General features: G+C 53.9%; 1 protein-coding gene across 4 annotated transcripts; it reads right to left on the bottom strand.

Moving 5' to 3' along the window:
- ETV4 (ETS variant 4) lies at positions 2,815-18,464 on the bottom strand. Of its 4 annotated transcripts, none has more exons than XM_021377988.1 (12): positions 18,305-18,464; positions 17,940-18,040; positions 17,754-17,850; positions 17,533-17,580; positions 13,800-13,853; positions 11,061-11,187; positions 10,550-10,708; positions 9,402-9,637; positions 5,860-5,928; positions 5,380-5,552; positions 4,913-5,014; positions 2,815-4,486 (listed from the first exon to the last, which is right to left on the bottom strand). In XM_021377988.1, the coding sequence occupies exons 2-12, from the start codon at positions 17,982-17,984 to the stop codon at positions 4,265-4,267; spliced, it is 1,332 nt and encodes a 443-aa protein (XP_021233663.1). In that variant the 5' UTR covers positions 17,985-18,040; positions 18,305-18,464; the 3' UTR covers positions 2,815-4,264. The 4 variants fall into 4 exon arrangements, with proteins under 4 accessions (XP_021233663.1, XP_021233664.1, XP_021233665.1 ...); XM_021377989.1 differs by having other exon boundaries at positions 5,380-5,549; XM_021377990.1 differs by having other exon boundaries at positions 11,061-11,184.

The following is an 18,817-nucleotide window of genomic DNA, read 5'->3' as shown; positions in this document are numbered from 1 at the left end:
GGCTGCTCCCTGTGTGTGCTGGAGCTGGGTTGTGCTGAAAATGGTGCTGTAGCTCGTGGAGCTGGTCGGCCAGCAGCCTGCGTGAACACAGAGCTGCTGAAAGGAGGGAGTCCTTGCTGAATGCAGGAAAGTCTCTCTTCTCCTTTTGAAATAACAGTTCCCTTTTAGCAGAATAAAGGCAAAGAGGTGGAAATGAATCGGGTCTTGGTGGCTCCTGGCTGTTTCGGGGTGTGACTGCTCATCTCTACCCCCCAGCTCTGCCCCGGGGTCAGTGCCTGAAAACTCTGCTGATGGAAATCCAGTGTTAGCATCGTGCACCTGAGCAGAGCCAGCGAGGGGAGGAGGAGCAGCTGGGTGACACAGGTGGCAACGAGCACTGCTGAGGGCCACAGAGGGGGCTGCTGCCATCTGGAGCCAAGCTCCAAGCCCTGCCCTCTGCATGTCAGCCTGGGGGCTGCTGGAGCCCTGGGGTCCTCCTGCAGTGAGCTCCCTCTTGGAGGGACAGAGTTGTGACCACAACAAACCTGGGGAAACCTCTCAAGCATCAGAGCTGGGCAGAGCTCCTGGAACCCTTGCAGCACCAGTGGTGAGTACAGGCGCTGCTCACCTGCGCATCCCTGCGCTGAATTCTTGCTTTATTCTCTTCAGAAGGGTGGGAGGATTTCATAATTCCTCTGTTCCTGTTGTGCTTTAATGCAAATGCTTCAATGTGACCGTACCCGCCGCGCTGGTTCTACGGTTGGTCTTCTGGGTTTTGCTTTTCTTTTGTTTCCTCTGGAATAACTCGTGTTTTAATCCGTTTGTACTGGGATTCTTGAACTAGGCCAGGATCTTACAGGCAGAAATCAGTTGGGTGGGTGCCGGGATGGGGCTGCCTGACCCTGGGGGCTCTGTCTGTCTCTGCCTGCCACAATCAAAGCAATCTGGGGGGGGGGGACGGGACAGCAGTGGCAGTTCTTCCCCCCCAAACTCACATAGAGCTCACTCAGAGAAATGGAAACAGGTGCCACAAAGCAGCAGCTGAGCCAGAACGTGAGAGGCACTTCAGGTGCCATTAACAGCTCCAGCTAACGAGCTCCCCCCCCCCCCCTCCCCAAGCTGCCTCCCTTGCTGCTGCTTTGCTCTCCCACCCGATGGCTGCCTGTCGTTCCAGGATGGACACGAGGGTGGTTGTTAATGGCTGAAGCTGCTGTGGGCAGCTCTGCTCCCCCTGCCCCGCATGCAGCACACTGCAGGCGCTCCCCCTCCGCTGTCACGGGGGTTTCTCAGCCATCAGGGCTCAGGGAGATCGATATTCACTGTGCCAAAGGGCCTCCAGCAGCGCGGTAGATGACACCGTTACTGTGATCCAAGGAGGAGGGGGAGACGGGCAGAGGTGGCCCGTGAGGGCTGATGAATTCATCAGAGCAAATCTCAGCAAGACTAATGCCAACGTCCTTTCCAGGAGCGTTATACCTCCATAAAACGTTGCAGGGAGGGGGATGTCCTGGCGTTACCTCCCTTGGGGTTGTGCTCACCCGTGGTGTGTAACGGTGTGACATGCTCTGCCCAGCATTCTGCCTGCTGCTCCTGGGACAGGACCTGCACTGAAGCAGGAGCAGGGAGAGGCATTTGCATTGCAGTAGCCCCCTCCTCCCTGTTCAGGTGAGATTTGCTGTTGTCCTTCTTCATTATCGCCATTCAATCTTATGGAATCCAGTGGTGGACTGTTTCCTGCATCAACCTCCATTGAGAAAGTCCCATAGATGTGGGCTGAAGGGAGTTCAGCTCCACTTGGCAACCTGTTAGGGCTTATTCCTTTGTCCCAGACAGCACACGCTAAGGGTACATCTGGGACATGCTGTAATGCTGCGCGTTAATTATTTACTATGACCAGAAAGGAACTTTGCATTGTGTTCTGGGGGAGAGATTTACGGTGCATCCTGCTGGGCTCCGGGCTGTTACTTGAGGTGGAGGGACAGCAAGGCCATGGCAACAGGAGCAACACGATGAGCGGATATGCTAGGAAAAAAAGTAAAACTGGAAAGAAATGAGCGCTGAGGGTTTGTTTCCAGCTGGTCCCAAAGCACCATTCCTGAGGAATAAGCCAGGAGGATAAATCTTAAATAGGGCGAGGAAGCAACAGTAAGAAGGGTGAGAATATCAGGTGTACGTGCATCCAGGTGGCAGAGCGTTGTCAGGAGCAGAATTTGCCTCTGGGGGGGTTTTCCACAAAGAGCAATGGGGTGAACTATGCCTTTCTTCCCTATCCTACCCCCTGAGTGTGGAGCAGAGCTGTGCTGTGAATACATAGGGGCAAGGGACAGTGCTGGAGAGGATTGCAGCACTGCAGGCTGCAGCTGTTGGCATTTTGGGATCTGTGTATGAGTGCTGGCACCTCCCATGCAGGGTGGGATGGGGCTGGCACCTCCAAGAGCAGCGCAAGGAGGGGTGGCACTTGGCACCCCAGCAGCCTTGGGCTCACTGAACTGGGGCTGCAGAGTGCATTGATCACCTCCCGCTCTCTGATGCGGGCATTATAAATCTCTGCCCTTTAGAGGTCACCCCCCCCCTCAATTATGAGAACCTGATCTTGCTGATTCCCAGCACTGCGCCGTGCAGCATTGATCCGTGCACTGACAACTCCGAGTGAAAGATGGGGCTGCAATGTCATCCGACTGATAATCAGCTGCCTCCTCCTTCCTGCAAGGAAGCTTGACTGGGCTCATGGGTGGCCCAAAGAACTCCAGAAAACAAATTGCTTTGGGCATCCTGCAGCTTGAGGCATCGAGTCAAAGCAAGGAGTTAATCGAGTTAAAAGGAAGGAGCAGCAGCCAAAGACATAGACCGATTTATTAATTATAGTATTTTTACACTCATAAATAGTAAAGGCAGGTTATACCAACAGCAGGGTTCCCCTTCACCATCACTTTGGGACAGCGGAGGCACCCAGCGGAGTGGGACGAGGCGGCAGGGCTGGGAGCTGCTGGGAGCCCAGGGCTGAGCAGGGGAAGGCAGCAGCAGAGGGGGCTGCTCCTGTGCCCCCAAGGAGGAGCTGCTGTCAGCCCTGCAGGGCTGAAGCACAGAGGGAATGGGCCTTTCAATTAAGGAGGAAAGAGGCTGTTGTGGTACAGATTCACCGTGCTGCTCCTCACCCAAATGGGCACTGGGCCGGAGCAGCTAATTAAGAGGCGCAGCACCTCTCCGTGGGGATGTGGTGCCCATTGTAAATGATCACTGTTGTGGAGAAACAAAGTGCTGCTTTGGGCTGCAGAGATCTCTGCCTTTCCAACACTTCAGAAAATCCTTCCAAGAGGTAAATGCATGCAGAATTTAGGTCTAAATTCAGATGGTAAGAGCTCTTAACACCTCCCCCCCCCCCCAGGTTCTTTTCACACCCTGCATGATTTTCCAGCCAAGCCCATGAGCCTCCAAAGATCCTAGGGATGGTTCTAGCCCTTGTCCGGGCTGGAACAGCTGTGCCATGCTGAGGGCCTGGAGATAGAGGCAGTGACATTGATTTGACCCACATCCAGCACAGCCTCTCAGGCAGCCCTGTGGTTCCCCTGTGCTGGTTTTAGGGCCATGCACACCAGGATTGCTCTCACTCTGGCTCGTGCCTCCAGCTGCCCAGCTCAGAAACACGTGGCAGCCCTGGCACGAGGTGCTACAGGCGAGGAGGTGGCAAGGCAGGAGCATGCACGTAGGGGACGGGTCCTCCCTGCTGCCAACAGAGCAGTTCATGGGAAGGCATTCGGTCTGTGGCCACGTGGCACAGCTTTCCTGGGCAGAAGGGAAGGTTGGCCCTGAAGAATTGAATCCACACAAGCTCTGGGCTACCCCTGGCTGAGGGCACCATACCCAGGGGTTCAGCACTGGAGGAACACAGCCAGCAGCAGCTGTAGCATCCCCAGCTGTGAGAAGAAGCCGAGCAGGACGGCATCACTGCTGCCAAGGGGAGGGATGGGAAAGGTGAGCTCCAGCTGCAGGCAGCGACGACCCATGATGCTGGGAAGCTGCAGCTGCCCCGCTTGGGTGCTGACTTCATGCTGAGGACCGCTCCCATCCTGCCAGACACGGGGGTGGCACCGCCAGCACCCAGCAGCCCCATTAACCCCCTGCTGGTTATCCATCCACACATCAACCTGAACCCTTCTCCTGACCGCAGCGGGCAGCGCAGTTCCGTGCAGCCCCAGGCTGGCCTGGGAAAACACCTATACAGCTTGGATACTAACCAGACATCTCCTTATATACACGAGCAGGGTGGCACACGGCTCCAGCAGCGCTAGTAGGTGTAGCCTTTGCCGTAGAGCTGCGGGGGGAGGCTCCCGAGGTCGGGCAGGTAAGCAGCGCTCTCGTCCAGGTGGGACAGAGGCACCGTGTCCTCCTCGCTGACCTGCCGCTCCAGCTCCGCCTTCAGCGCCGGCCGCTGGTTGTCGGGGAAGGCCAGAGAGAACAGGGCCTCGGGCTCACACACAAACTTGTAGACGTAGCGCTCCCCCGCCACCTGCAGGGAGAGGGAGAGCGGAGGATGCTGCCAGCCCCCTCCTTTGCCCAGCACTGTTATTATCCCCTCCCACGTCCTGGATCTGGAAGAGACCATCCCCAACACACAGGACCAAGCCACACGCAGTGGTTCTCTCGCTGACACCAAGCCTAGGCTGAGCGTACATCCTTGCAGCTGCCTAAACTCAAGCTCTTCTTACTACTGATGCGCAGCAAAATAATACAAAGAGGAACCATAATAATCTCTTTATGTCATTCCTGGCTCCAAGCTCCTTTGCACCGTCCTCATTTACCTGCTGCAAAGAGCGGGTAGGGGGGAAAGCAAGATCAGTGAGCCCAAGTACACGGTGCACCCGCAAGGCTTCCCAGCTCTGCCAAGAGGGCCATCGAGAGAAGCACAAAAGCTCCAGCTGCTTTGCAAACTCACCTTCTGCATGATGCCTTTCTCGTAATAGTAGCGAAGAGAGCGGCTCAGCTTGTCGTAGTTCATGGCTGGCCGGTTCTTCTGGATGCCCCACAGCCTGGCTACCTGCAGGATAAAGCCACAGGGAGCGTGAGCGGCTGTGAACACAGAGAACACCATCCAGCTGATGGAAGAAAGAGACTGCACTGCATGGAAACATTTACAGCATTGAAGGAAGAGACCCGAGCAATAGCACGGGCTCAGCAGCTCTGATTGCCTGGAGGACAGAAAGAACCACGGAGATGTGGCACTGGGGGACGTGGTTATGGGGCACGGTGGGGTTGGACGTGGGGGTCTCAGAGGCCTTTTCCAGCCTTAGCAATTCTATGATTCTATGAATAATTATGTATCAGCTCCTCGATGGGAAGAGCAGAACGCAAACCGCAGCACAGAGCGAGCTCAGGGCCCGCAGAGAAACGCGAGGGCTTCACCTCTTCTGGCTCGATCAGCTTGAACTCCATCCCTCTTCCAGTCCAGGCAATGAAGTGGGAGTTGGTGGGATCGTCCAATAGAGCCACAAGAAACTGCCAGAGCTGGAGAGACCCCCGGCGCTGGTAGGGGGGTCCCTCCCTGTACCCTCCGAGCTCCTGCTTGATGTCTCCTGCTGAGAGGGGGCAAACAAAGTGTTTCTGAGGGTAAAATACGGCTGCAAAGACAGCGCATGTCATGAAAGTTTACCCGGACTATTTCAGTTCACGTAAACCAAAGCGGCAGATTCACCAGCAGCTCTGATGCACTTCCCAATTAAGATATAATTGCTGGGATCTGCTGCTAAAAGTGCTCAGGATGCGGGGTGCCAAAGGGCTGCTCGTGAATCACAGCTAACGCACTACGAGCAACGCAGGCCGTGGCCAAGGCGCGAGCTGAGATGTTGGATAACCCCAATTGGAAGACGTTATTCTTTGTCTAACCTTCAAATTTTTCTGGAACAACGCAGACATCGTCAGCAAAGGGCCTCATCTGCTTGTCGTAGCTGCAGCCTGGAGGGGGAAGGAAGATAAAGGGGTCAGAGAGTAGATAGGGCAGCATGAGCACAGCATGGTGCAGGGAAGAGATGGCAGCTCTCAGCAGCACCCACTTGGGGTGCTCACGAAGGGCAGGTGACAGTGAGGTCCCTTCTTACGGCACGGAAACCCCCTACAACTTCATCTTCACCACATTTTGGACCATGGATGGAACTGGTTGATCTCCGTGGTGTTACCTGGCTTCCTGCAGAGCAGTCCCTAGCGTCAGGTCTGGGGCCCCAGGCTCAGTTTGCACGTGTCCCCTCCCTTACGTCAAGCTTAGTTTAAGATAACCACACGTATCTGGTGCTGTTTTCTCCAGGGAGGAGGCATTATGGTTTATTCCACGGGCACTATGAAGACGTTAACATAGAGCAGCAAACATTCAGGTGCTGATACCCAGCATCTTCCCATTGAAATGGAGCCAAGAAAACATGAAGGCAAAAATAATCCGAGTCCAAAACCAAGCAGAAAGACTTTTTTAGATCTCTGTGCAGCGTATATTGCTGCTTGGACACCTCAGTTTCCATCCTCTCTCTCTTTTTTTTCCCCCGTGTCCTGTGTTTTCTGAATCAAACCTGCTCTGGACAGGAAGCTGTAACTGGGAGCACTGGGCAGATGCACCCTGCATCCTTCCTACTCCCATGTAAAGCCATCGCTGCCCACACATTTTGCTGATGCTGAGGGCGGAATCGTGCTCTGAGCTTTCAGACTCGGCGTTGTTACGACCACAAACCACTCTCAAAGCAGCATTCTTCTGCCTTTGCCCGTTTTCTCACCCATGTCTGCCCAGCAGGACCCAGCAACAGCGTGGTATCAGCAAGGGCACAGTGTTCCCTGCTCCCACAGGAGCTTTTGGTGGTGGATTTATGTCTGCTAAGAAAGGAACAAATTCAAAACGTTCATTAAAACACTGGGAACGCAGAAGGAGCATTTCCTCCAGAGCAGTGTATGGGGTGAGTGCTGTCAGGGCCCAGCATCTTCGGACAGAAACAAATAAGGTTTTTTCCCCCCCCAATGGAAAATGAGTTGCCCCATTGCTTTGGTACATAGAGAGCTGTTTTCAGGACTATAAACTTGATTTCTGTTGGCGATGCTCTGAGACAGATCTCTGCTGTTTGCTCTGCATGCCCTGCTCCTATGGGAAGCAGCAGGTGGAGGCTGACTCTAAGAGATCCACACTCAGCTCCGTGCTATGTCCTTGGGATGGGCCAGGTTGAGGGCAGCCAACCCGCTTTAGTGGGAAGCTTTTAGCTCTGCTTGGCAGCAGCTTTATCTCACACAGCACAGGGTCCTGCTGCAGGGAGCAGTGCGTGGGTTTCCAGCAGCCACCGGCAGCTGTGGGTACGAGGCAGCAGTGAAAGACGATCCCAGCACCTCCATTTTGTGAATGAAATCCCACTGCTCCCATTCAGAGCAGAGGAACGGGGCTGGGAGCGCACAGCGTCACCCTATAGCAGCACCCCATCACGTCACCCCATAATGCTGCCCCATAGCATCACACTATAGCGTCACCCTATAGCACTACTCCATAGTGCAGCCCCATACTGCTGCCCCAGAGCACTGCTCATAGGGTCCCACCATAGGGTCCCACCATAGGGTCCCACCATAGGGTCCCACCATAGGGTCCCACCATAGGGTCCCACCATAGGGTCCCACCATANTCCCACCATAGGGTCCCACCATAGGGTCCCACCATAGGGTCCCACCATAGGGTCCCACCATAGGGTCCCACCATAGGGTCCCACCATAGGGTCCCCTTATAGTGCAGTACAACCCCTGCACCCCGAGCAACTCAGAGTCCGCTCTGCTGCAGAGACCTGAGCTGGGTGTTCCGTACTGGCTCCGAGATACAGGGTTCCTTCCTTCCTGCTGCTACTGGTAGAAGGATTTTGGTGTAATTCCATCCACGCTGACCTCACGTCTCTCCCTCTCTGCCTCCTGCCAGCCTCCACATCCCTCCCAAGAGGGAAACTCCCCTTGAAGCTGGGAACACCTATTTCCAGTGCCTTCAGTGGGAAACTTCAGCACCCACTGCTGGAGTTTGCTGCACAGATCTCCCCAGCATATTAATTCATCTGGTTTGGGGTCTTCTATGTATGCTCCTCCATGGTCTCTGAATGCCTTCTGAAGGAAGTGAATAGCAGTAGCTTGGAGATTCCTCCAAGATCCTGTTTCTGATGCCTCTTATGATCAAGAGGATAGACAAAAAGTGAGCTAACGGCGTGGAAAAAAAATCCTCTTAACACAGCGCACATCATCCTCCGGCTGCTGTGAGCTGAGCAAGTTTATCTGCTCGTGTCCGTTGTTTCATTTGTTTGCACCTCTGCACAGAAGTGTAACCCGGATCCCAGACCTGGGCAGCGCAGAGTGGAGAGGCAGCTCCTATGATTCCTTAACATGGGGATGAACAGTTCCCTTTGCTGTGCATTTCCACCTGCATCATTTCTTGTCCCACGACCCTGGCGATGCATTGCTACCGAGATGCAAGAGAAGCTTAGAATACTTCTGGGACAGAAAATGGAGCAGAGGGACGAGCCCCGACTCCTGGTTCTCTGCCAGTCCTTTGGCAGAGCAAGCTCCTGCCTATAGGGACTCGCCCTTGGAATCCAACCAGGGCCATTAGCATTACCTGACCAGCTAAAAATACACCAAAGAATGCAAGATTTCTGTCCAAACCTCCCAAATGCACCGGGCTGGGCAGGGGCCCAAGTGGTTTTTAGAGACCGCAGCCAAGAAGCCGGTTTTGGTTCCATTAATGCAAATGAAATCAGTGGTGTCTATTAATGCAGCGATCCAGGCTGGCCGAGTACGGCGTTGCGTGACCATTTTCCAGGTTTTTAATTACCTACAAACACAGGGCCCCTTTCTCACGCTTTACAGATTTGGGTTTTGATGAACGCGATCCCTCATGGCCACGTTGCTCAGGAAAGGCTGCGGGGGGAGCAGAAATCCAGTTCACACCTCACCAAAGAGACTGGGACGTAACGATGAACACAACCAGATTCAGCATGGGAGACAAGGGAGAACATTGGACCTCCAGAGTTACCAGAATAGCCTTAAGAATAAGCCAGGCTCGTCTGGGTTAATTAACCATTTGCAAAGCCTCCTCCAATGGCTTTTTCTCTTGCAAAAAGAAAAAAGCATGCCTTAAATCTAGTCCGAGTGGGGGTATCTTCACCTTGGAGCTCCTGTATCTTGTTTATAGGAAGGAATTTCTGATAGGTTGGAAACATTTTACACAAAGCGAATGCCCCGACCTCCACTTGGACGCACCCAGCAGCCAGGACTGCTTGTATTTCCCACTACACAGCCAACTTCCCAGCTCCTGAAGGTGAAAAAAATACAACCCAACTTGAAAGGCCAGAACCTCCCAGTGATGGCTGTTCACCCAAGGACTTGGCTCACCCCGGCCAACGCCATGGTCAGAAGGAGCTCCCTTTGCTCACCTGAGTCGTACGCGTAGTCCACCTGCTCCTGCTTGATGACCACGGTTGCTGGGTACTGGCAGCTGCTGCCCGCCTGCTCGTACCGTGGGTCATGGTACTCCTGCTTGAAGCCCTGCGGGGGGAACTGGAGGCATTGCTCGGACATGGGGCGCTGGTAGGAGACGGGGGCATCCCGAGCCATGCCCTGGGAGGAGGGGAAGGAGCGGCACATCTCCACGGGCGGCTGGTAGGCAGAGCTGCAAGAGAGGAGAAGGCGTGGGATGCTTTCCTGGCCCTCTGAGCTGCTCTAGGGCTGCCCGAGGGCCTCGTGCTGCTTGTTGTGAGGGCTGGAGGAGCTGACCTTACAGTGGGTATGTGCAATGACAGCAACACAGCCCATCATTCACAACATCTGATGAGCCTCGTGTCAGGTTTCCCCTTCAAACCCCAGGCAGCAGCTGTGGGTTCCAGCTGCTTTGGGTTGGGGGAACTGCTGGAAGCTGAGCACTTGGGTCAGGGTCATAGAATGGTTGTATTGGAAGGGGCTCTAAAGATATCTGGTTCCACTCCCCCTGCTGTGGGCTCGGTGCCCCCCAGCAGCTCAGGGTCCTGTCCATGGCCATGGGCACCCCCAGGGATGGGCACCCCCAGGGATGGGCACCCCCAGGGATGGGCACCCCCAGGGATGGGCACCCCCAGGGATGGGCACCCCCAGNATGGGCACCCCCAGGGATGGGCACCCCCAGGGATGGGCACCCCCAGGGATGGGCACCCCCAGGGATGGGCACCCCCAGGGATGGGCACCCCCAGCCACAGCCTCACCGCTCTCTGGGTAAAGAATTTTCTCCTCACATCTCACTTAAATCTCCCCACTTTTAGTTTAAAGTCACCCCCTCTCCTGTTTATAAGCTCCCCTCAAGCACAGGAAGGCTGCAGTGAGGTCTCCCCCAGAATCTTCTCTTCTCCCTCAACCTTTCTCCATAGCAGAGGTGCTGCAGGCTCTGAGCATCCTTGTGGCCTCCTCTGGACCCACCCCACATCTCTGTTGTGCTGGGAGCCCCACAAGGGCAGAGAGAGGGACACAGTCCCCTCCCTGCCCTGCTGCACCCCACTCCTTCCCAAACCCAAACAAACCCAACCAGTAGCTGCCTCCTCCACCTGCACCTCACCTGTTTTCAATGAGGTATCCACAGCTGGATGTGGGGTGGGGTGGCCCTGCAGGGGTCAGGAAGCTCCTGTCCTGTCTGGGGAACTGCTGGAGAGGTGACTGGATCGGGGTTCCTGGGTCAGGGGACTTGATCCCAACCGGTCTGGGTTGATCATAGGCACTGGGAAATTCAAACAGATATCGGAGTGTTACAATCCTATGGTCACAACAGAGTCAGTATTGCTCTTATCAGCCCTAGGGAGGAAAGAAAAAGAAGGGAAGGGAGAGCTTGCAGTTTATGGCACAAAAATCGGTCACAAAGCGCACTGCTGGTTCACTGCAGACCCTGCTCTGGCCCTGATCTCCCCATGGCTCTGAGCTACGCCATGCACTGGAGACACTGACCCGTGTGATCCAGATCCGTACCACGCTGCCCTCCCCCAGGTCAGGTTGTGGCGATGGGAGCCCATCAGGGAACAAAGCAGCACCCAGTTTCCCAGCAGCCCCCGTCCCTCCCCAGGCAGCCGCGTTACCTGGCGTAAAGGCACTGCTCGCCATTGCGGTACTGGAATGGCTGCTTGTGGTTGCAGGACAGCGTGGGGTCCGAGGAGGGACTTTGTGGCTCCTTTTTAATCTTCGCAGGAGGACTGTGAAAAGCTACTGAGGGGGAGAGGTGGGAAAACCAAGCTGAAACTTTCCTCATTGACGGAGAAAGTCCCGAGGGGTTGTGTGCACGCGTCCTATTTTTCAACACATGAAAGCTTTGCTTTGCTTTGCACCAGGCAAAACGCCCTTCTGTTGGCTTTCTTGTCAAACATGTCTTATGGGCAGCATTACCACGTAACACTGCATTAAGTTGCAGTGCAATAATACGGTGCCACACTGCAGATTTCCTGATCCTGTGGTTTGTCCTGCATGAAAGTAATTGCGAGGCTTCTGCAGACAAAGAGCTGAGGGCTTTCCCTGGGAAAATACTATGGCAGATTGCATCCTATTAAATACAGTGCATCCTATTACAGGCAGTCAGCAGACTGACTTGCACACCTCGCACAAGAAGCGTTTCCAGAAGCAAAACCAATTCAGAGCTGGAGGTCCTGTTCCGGCAGAGCTGCATCCCCGCTCACGCAGAGCGCACAGCAGGACCTGACTTCAGGTCCCTGTTTTCACCAAACCCACCTCCAAGCTGGAAGAGCAGCTTGCAGGTCCTCTCTCTGCAAGCCTCCCTCCTTGCCCGTAGTAGGAGGAATATTTCTGGGCTGGTTAGGATTTCATGAATAACAAACGTGGGCTGCAGTTCGCAGCGCCAGGATGTGGGCAGCGTTACTCCTTGTGCTTAATTAAATCCAGCAGGGAACTCAACTTCCTTCACCGATTCCTCTGGAAATCTCACCCTGGCTTAGGGACGTGGTGAGCATCTTCTGCCTCTTGGGCTCTGCTGCTGCTGGTAGAAGGCTACGGTGCTCAGGAAGAGAGAGTAACCCCAAAGAAGAACCCAGTTCTGTTTGTACAAACCAGGGAGAGCTCAGTCTCCCAAATGAAAGCTAAGCCCTTCCCAAGGCTTGCTGCAGTCCCTTTGCCAGTTTGCTCCCACCTCTCTGAGCTGACACAACCCTGCTTGCGAGGAGTGGGACGTCCAGAGCTGTGATTACAGGCTGAAGAGTGGAAGGTCACATCCTGAGCTGCGAATAGCTCCTTTTGCTTGGTTTGTTCCAGCACTAACTTGTGCTGCAGGAGCACCAGCCGTGCCTCACTGCAAGCCTGGCTATTCCTAAGTACCCCAGCAAGCTGCTGGCAAGAGGGCTGGGGAAGGGGCTGCTGCTTCTTTCCCTCAGTACAGGATGTTCTGGCCACTTCTTATTGCCAGCATTTCCCCCACCCCACTCCAGAATTAGATCTTAGCAAGAGGGGGAAGAAAAACCCACCAGCCTGGCTCTGTTCGCCTGCCTTGGGATTCAGCCCACCCCAGGAAAGCCTGTCTTTGCTCTCTGCATCATGCCAGTGCCCAGAGGGATCCAAGCAGCCCGGCAGAATCAGCATTAATAAATACATCCATCAGAGAACACAGCCTCAATCTGCTTTTGGCTCCCACTCCTCCCTGGGGACGGGGAGCTCCCATGGGCAGCCCTCAGCTTGCTCTTCCCAATGCACAGAGTAAAGGGATAGACAGAACCCATCTAAAAACACCGACGGGTTGGCTGAGCCTTCAGGAAAAAGAAATAAAGAAGTAGAAATGCTCTGCCCGGCACACTGAGCTCCATTGAAAGCTCAAGCAGAGAAGTGTGCTGGGAGCAGCCCACTCCTTCTGGCCACTGCGAGCTGGAACAGGCGATCGCATTACAACTGGCTCATTCATTCGGAGCGAAACATGGGAGCAGCCCTCCTCTCAGTTCTAGGTCAAAGAGAGGAAGAAACAAGAGGCATGACTCAGAGAGCACGCCCAGAGCCAAGTCGGGAAGGAGGGAGGTGAGAACCGCTCGGAGGAGCGTTTCGTTTTGCTTTGCATGGGGAAAAAAACAGCCCCAAGCAGAGAGGAACAGAGATGGGAAAACACCACAGCTGACTGCAGTGGTTGTAAATGAACTTCTCCGCTCTCAGCGAGCTGCCCAGAGGATGGAGCGACTGCCGTGCCATTGACATTCAGGCAGGAGAGGAGCAGGAATTGCTGCACAGCCATGGGCAGAAACCCCCAGCCCCACGCCGGGACCTGGGTGCAACGCAAAGCATTGGGTGGATGCAAATGGTTGCGCCGTGCTTTGCACACTCCGGTGCAAACAGGGCGTATTTCCAGCATGTTTTCAGCTCCTAAGGGCAGCGGGAGGTGATCCCAGGAGCATGACACCACGTGGATGAGCAGAGCCCCAAAGCATCCCCCCCCCCCAGGACACCCAGCACCCAGAATTCCACGCGCAGCCCAACTCCTTTTGCTCTGGGATGAGCGCTAGCACAGATTCTGCCTTTGATTTATCACATTAACGCACTCTGTAAGCTCTTCAGGATGCCTGATCATTCACACATGCAACTATAACACACCCTCTGAAGCAGCTCAGCATAAGGCTTGGTAGCTCCAACCACACAGATATCCCTGCATCGTCCCACCAGGGCTTCATGGCCAGTGTCACAACAAAGCAGGACTGAGCAGAGCACTTCAGCCTTGTTATCTATGTCACATCTGCAGAGTCGGGTGGGGGGTAAATGGATCCTGTAAACGTACCCTGCCCTTCTCCCCTGCCCCCCCCCTCCCACAAGGTGCACACCCTCCCCGCGCCACTTACGGTTTTCTGAATGGAAGTCAGGCACAAATTGCTCATCGCTGTCTGGAACCTGAGCTGCCGGGGGGGAGGGGGAAGAGAGAGAGACAGAGAGAGAGAGGAGAATTAGATTTGGCACTTTGTATGGTGTAATTAACAGTAAGGTAGAAATCATTCTACGCTAGAAAGGCCCGAGCCTTCCGTGGGGAGGCACTTTAGTGACTAAGGGCAGCTTCCCTTTGGGAGTCATGAATCCAGCCCCGCTGCCCGCAGAGCTAAGCCTCAGCATCCTGCCCCTTCCTTGGGAGCAAAAAGGGTGACAGCAAGTTGATTAGCTCGAGCTTCGCTTTTCCCTACCAACATCATTTGCAGGGATTTCTTTTCATTTTTTAAAAGCATTTAGCAGAGGAAACGCGCTGACCAGCTGGTGGATTTGGAAAGGCTGTGCCAAAGCAGCGAGGAGAGCAGGAAACACCCATGTCTTCGTATAGGAAGGATCCTTTCAGCAGCTCCAGAAGCAGGGGATAGCTACTAGCAGGAGAGGAGACCACTTGTAGATGGGCAGGAAGACACAACATTTAGGAGAAAAATAACAAAACATTGCTGAGCAACTTCAGCATCTCACTAACTGCACAAATTTGGGCTTACTGTCTCCCTCAGCCAACACGAAGGGGCTCGTGGCATAAAGTCAGCAGCACAACAGAGGAAAGAGTTGGATTGCAAGGTGTGCAAGTGTGTCTTCGGCAGATTAACATTCAAAAATGAAATGCTTTCATAGTCCAGAGTGCTACTGTACACCGTTTTGACACTGGAATGCCAGGATATCTAACTGGTGCTGCTTTGTTTGTTGTAGTTACCAGCTCTGGTGATTTCCCAGGCGTCAGCCACACATGTTCACCTTCACTTCCTCCGTCTCCCATTTGCCAAGAGCAGCATTCTTCACTTTACCCTTGCACATCCATACAGGGAACAATTCCTTCCAGTTTTCCAAGCACAAATACTACTGAGCCCCCTCCTTGGCGATGGGTGTGCTCCACTTTCCTTAGCTCAGCTGAGCCCACAGCACTCAATGCACACCAGCAGCAGCTGAGATCTGGGAGGAATCATCTTGGGGAGAACCTTAACCAAGGCACACGCCTGCAGCAATAATATTTTATAACTTCCAACTATTACTTTTATGCCCCTTTAACTGCAGGGAAGGGAGAGCTTGCAGTTTATGGCACAAAATCGGTCACAAAGCGCACTGCTGGTTCACTGCAGACCCTGCTCTGGATATTGCGGCGTGAACAGAAGTCTGCACTTAGCTCTAAAGCAATGCAGTCAAAGTAAAGGGAGATGAGGAATGGAAGCCCACTAATCTCAGTCACGTGAAGCCAAGATAGACGAGACATGCCAAAAATAAACCTCGGGGAATAATCCCGTGCTAACGATGGGCAGCGGATTAGAGTGGAACTAGCTGAGCTCTTCTCACTGCAATCACTGCTCCTTAAAATAACCCATGTGACAGCTAACAGGAACCATAAGTGACAAAGGGAGGGGAACGGGAGCGAACCTGCCCAAGTCATTTGATGAACCACCTTCAGAAAGTGACTTAGAAGAAATAATACGATCACATCGTCTGAGCCGAGCTTGGATTCCTCAGCTTAGCGCACGTTGCTTTGCTGACTGCTTCATTCCAAGATCACTTCTGCACACTCACCAGCTGCCAGCGTCACAGCAGCACATTCTGACCAATTCTGGATGGGGATGAGGTGCATAAAACCTTCCTATTTTCTGAAAACACGCAGTAGTTGTTATCACAGGGCATTTTCTTGCCATCGTTTCTCTTGTGTTCAGCCTGGAGGCTTAATCTGATAACAAGGATAAAGGGAGCAGGAGATCTGCTTGCTAAATCGGACAAAACAGACAGCAACAAAACAGCCTTCAACAGATTTTTGTTCCCCACTTCTACTGTAACCTCACAGAAATAACTCAATACACAAAGCCACCTCTGAAGCCTCCCATGCCACACTTTAATGGCCGTTATTTCTGGGCTCTCCCCTCTCATTTCATTTCGTCCCCGTTAAAATCTTGTCTTCTCAGCTCCGAAGATTCATTAGTAATTTCAAGAAATCTCTGCGTGTCCATCAGGGAAAAAAAAAAAAGTCATTACGTTTTACGAGGCACTGAGCACTGCAGGCACTGCGCTTTCTGTGACTGCAGCATAGAACTGGGTAATAGGAAACCCAGAGCCCCATCCTCAGCTGTGGGATCTCAACAAACTGTTGGGATGCTCTGCGACTCAGCTGCCCCCAGTAGAAAAATGGAGAGAGCAGCACATCGTTGCTGGGTGCATCGTGGGGAATTATTCGTAGAAAGCAGCAACGTTTCTGGAATTATTGGAGGGGAAGGTGTTATAAAGCTACAGAAGATTCATACTTATGAAGACAGAGGGAGAAATTGGGGGAGTTCATCTGACAGAATGCAAAGAGCGGAGCTGTCAGGACAACCCAAAGTTCCTTCCATCCTCAGAGTTAAGAAAGAGTTCTTCCTCCAAGAGGAATGAACTCAGTAGGAAACAGAACGTCGTGCTGCTACTTTTCCTCTAAGGTTTGCATTATAACTTATGAAACACGTTGATGACAGCTCCTTTTTCCATCCACTGCTACGAGTCCTCAATGCAACCTCCCCTTCACCTGGGGCGCTTGCTACAGAGCATTTGCCAGTAGCAGAGCGGGAATGAATTCACAAGAGCACGCAAGTTCTTTGGATTAATATTAGAAACCGTGGATTACTATTTGAAACTGTCATCAAACGTGAGATAGCTCAAAACTGAAAGGCTACCAGAATCTGACCCTGACATAAACATCTCATTGGCTGCTCAAGGTTTTCGAAGATTTAAGAGAAATCGGTCCCAAGCAAGCGTGCACCTTCATCAGATCCAGCAGACGGCCGGTGATTAATACCTAAATTTCTGCTCCAAATTAGCAGTGTTTCAACCCTGAAACAGCCTCAGCTCGTTCCTGTTGCACCCTCACAGTCCTCACTGAATTCTGCCTGCTCGACAGCATTTCGCTCCAAATTGAAAAGAACATAAAATACTTCATTTCTTAAGATTTAAATAGTTGTGAAGTACTCATATCACAGCAAGCGTTTTCCTAATTAACAGAAGTCCGTACTGGAGGGAACATTTTCAGTTCCTCTACAAAACAGATCATTTGGAGCACTGAAATTAGAACAAGTTCACTATACTGCTTCGAACTATTTTCACTTGGAATTAGTGGCACTCGCCGGGGCTTGAGGGTTTCTCTTCCTTGAAGTCAAGAGGCAAAACGGTTTAGATATTAACGTAGAAAGATGAACTCAGGGAGGGTACTTGCAGAGAATTATCTTCCAAAAGGAAAAGCGTTAGGAAAAGCACCTCGTCGCCCAAATTCAAATAACAGTTCATTGTTTGTTTAAGAAAATATCAATGTTTTGGTAACTAACAAAGATCAGCGACAAATTAGCATAAAATCAAACCAGTTACAAGTAGAGGTTGAAACAAAAATTGTAACCAGGAAAACGGGCTGGCGGCCAAGTTCCATTCATAAGCAAATACCCAGCACAATAGTGTGATTCATGCTCCTTCATTTACACAGCGCAGAGGTTGGCAAGCCTGAAAAAAATCCTCAATGTTTGGAGCAGGGCAAACAAAGCAAAGGAACAGTACAAACACCAAAAAGACAAAGGAGCGAAAGACGAAGAAACCAAAACAGAGCGAGGGGAAGGAGCCTACCTTCTGTCAGCCAAGTCTCCTGGAACTGGCTCAAGTCCTGGAAGAGGTCTGCACGAAAAGCGAGAGGTTTCCTCAGTGGAGCGCTGGGGAGGGACAGCGGGATGCTCCAGCGGGGAGATGCCGGGCGGGACGGGGGGGTGGGGGCGGAGGCACAGGGGGAGGACCTGGTCCCTGCCCAGAGCCTTCCTCAGCCTCCCCTCCATCCCACTCCCCCCACTTACCTTCCGAATCCTGCGCCGGCAGCAAGCCCGGCTCCATGGGGCTCTTCCCGGCGCCCGTCGGAGCCCGGCACCCGGAGCCCGCATGATCCGGCGGCGGCTGCGGGAGAAGCGGATCAGCGCGGGGCTCCGAGCGGGGGCTGCCCCGACCCCGAGCCCCTTCCCGCTCCCGGTCGAGCCACCACTCACCTGGGGGAAAGTGAACGGCACCTGCTGGTCCACGTACCCCTTCATCCTGCCGCCCGGGCGCTACCTCCGCGGCCGCGGAGCTGCCGGCTCTCGGAAGGCACCTGGGGGGAGGCACAGGGGAATGCTACCAGCGGGCCGGCGGCACCTGCCGAAGGCGGGGGGCTACAAGCGGGACACCCCCCACCCGCCGCCCCCACCGGATAGAGGAATAGGGGGCTGAAAGAACCGGGATCCCAGAGGAGCTCCGGGCCGCTCCTAGAACTTCAGTAAGCGAGTGGGACAGAACTCCCCAAGCCCAAGAACGAACCCCCCCCTCCTCCCCCCAGTCCCAGGACGACCCCCGATCCTCCGGCCCCACGCCTTACCCGGTGGCTGCTCCCGGCCCATGCGGAGCCCCGCGCAGCCCCGCCCGCGCGGCCGTTCAGGCCGTTGAGCGCCCGGGGGCGGCCTCCCATTGGCGCATCGCCGCCTTCACGAGCTCGGCTCCCCGCTCCTTTGTTTCATTGACTTCGTGAATGAAGCCCTGGGCTGGGGGCACGTCCACCAATCGCAGCTCGCTGTGGGGGGAAAGTGGGTGTGGCTTCGTCGTCCTGGGCCAATCAGAGCGCGGCGCTCTGGTGTTCATTCAAGGACGGAGCGCCCATTCATAAAAAAAACTCGGGAAGTTCATTCATGAGAGGCTGCGAAGGAGCTCGAACGGCACCGAGCGAGCACGCTCAGCCTGCGCTCAGCCTCCTACCCAGCTCTGCACACGACGGGGCCTGCCAGCTCTCACCCACACTGCAGTCATTTTCGAAAAGTCTTAAGGTTATTTTCAGCCCTGTTCCGGGGAAGTTCTTCAAGTTTCAACAAGATTTGGAAAAATCCCGCTCATGCAT

Source organism: Numida meleagris, chromosome 26 (assembly GCF_002078875.1).
Source record: "Numida meleagris isolate 19003 breed g44 Domestic line chromosome 26, NumMel1.0, whole genome shotgun sequence".
NCBI classification, from domain to species: domain Eukaryota; kingdom Metazoa; phylum Chordata; class Aves; order Galliformes; family Numididae; genus Numida; species Numida meleagris.
This window is presented reverse-complemented; position numbering and strand designations above follow the sequence as displayed.

Coding starts and splice junctions, on each gene's coding strand:
- ETV4 (XM_021377988.1), bottom strand. CDS start 17,984: ATGAAGGGGTACGTGGACCAGCAGGTGCCGTTCACTTTCCCCCAG. Junction 17,851..17,939: donor TGCCGTTCACTTTCCCCCAG/GTGAGTGGTGGC, acceptor CTTCTCCCGCAG/CCGCCGCCGGATCATGCGGG. Junction 13,854..17,532: donor GGAGACTTGGCTGACAGAAG/GTAGGCTCCTTC, acceptor CCCCCCCGGCAG/CTCAGGTTCCAGACAGCGAT.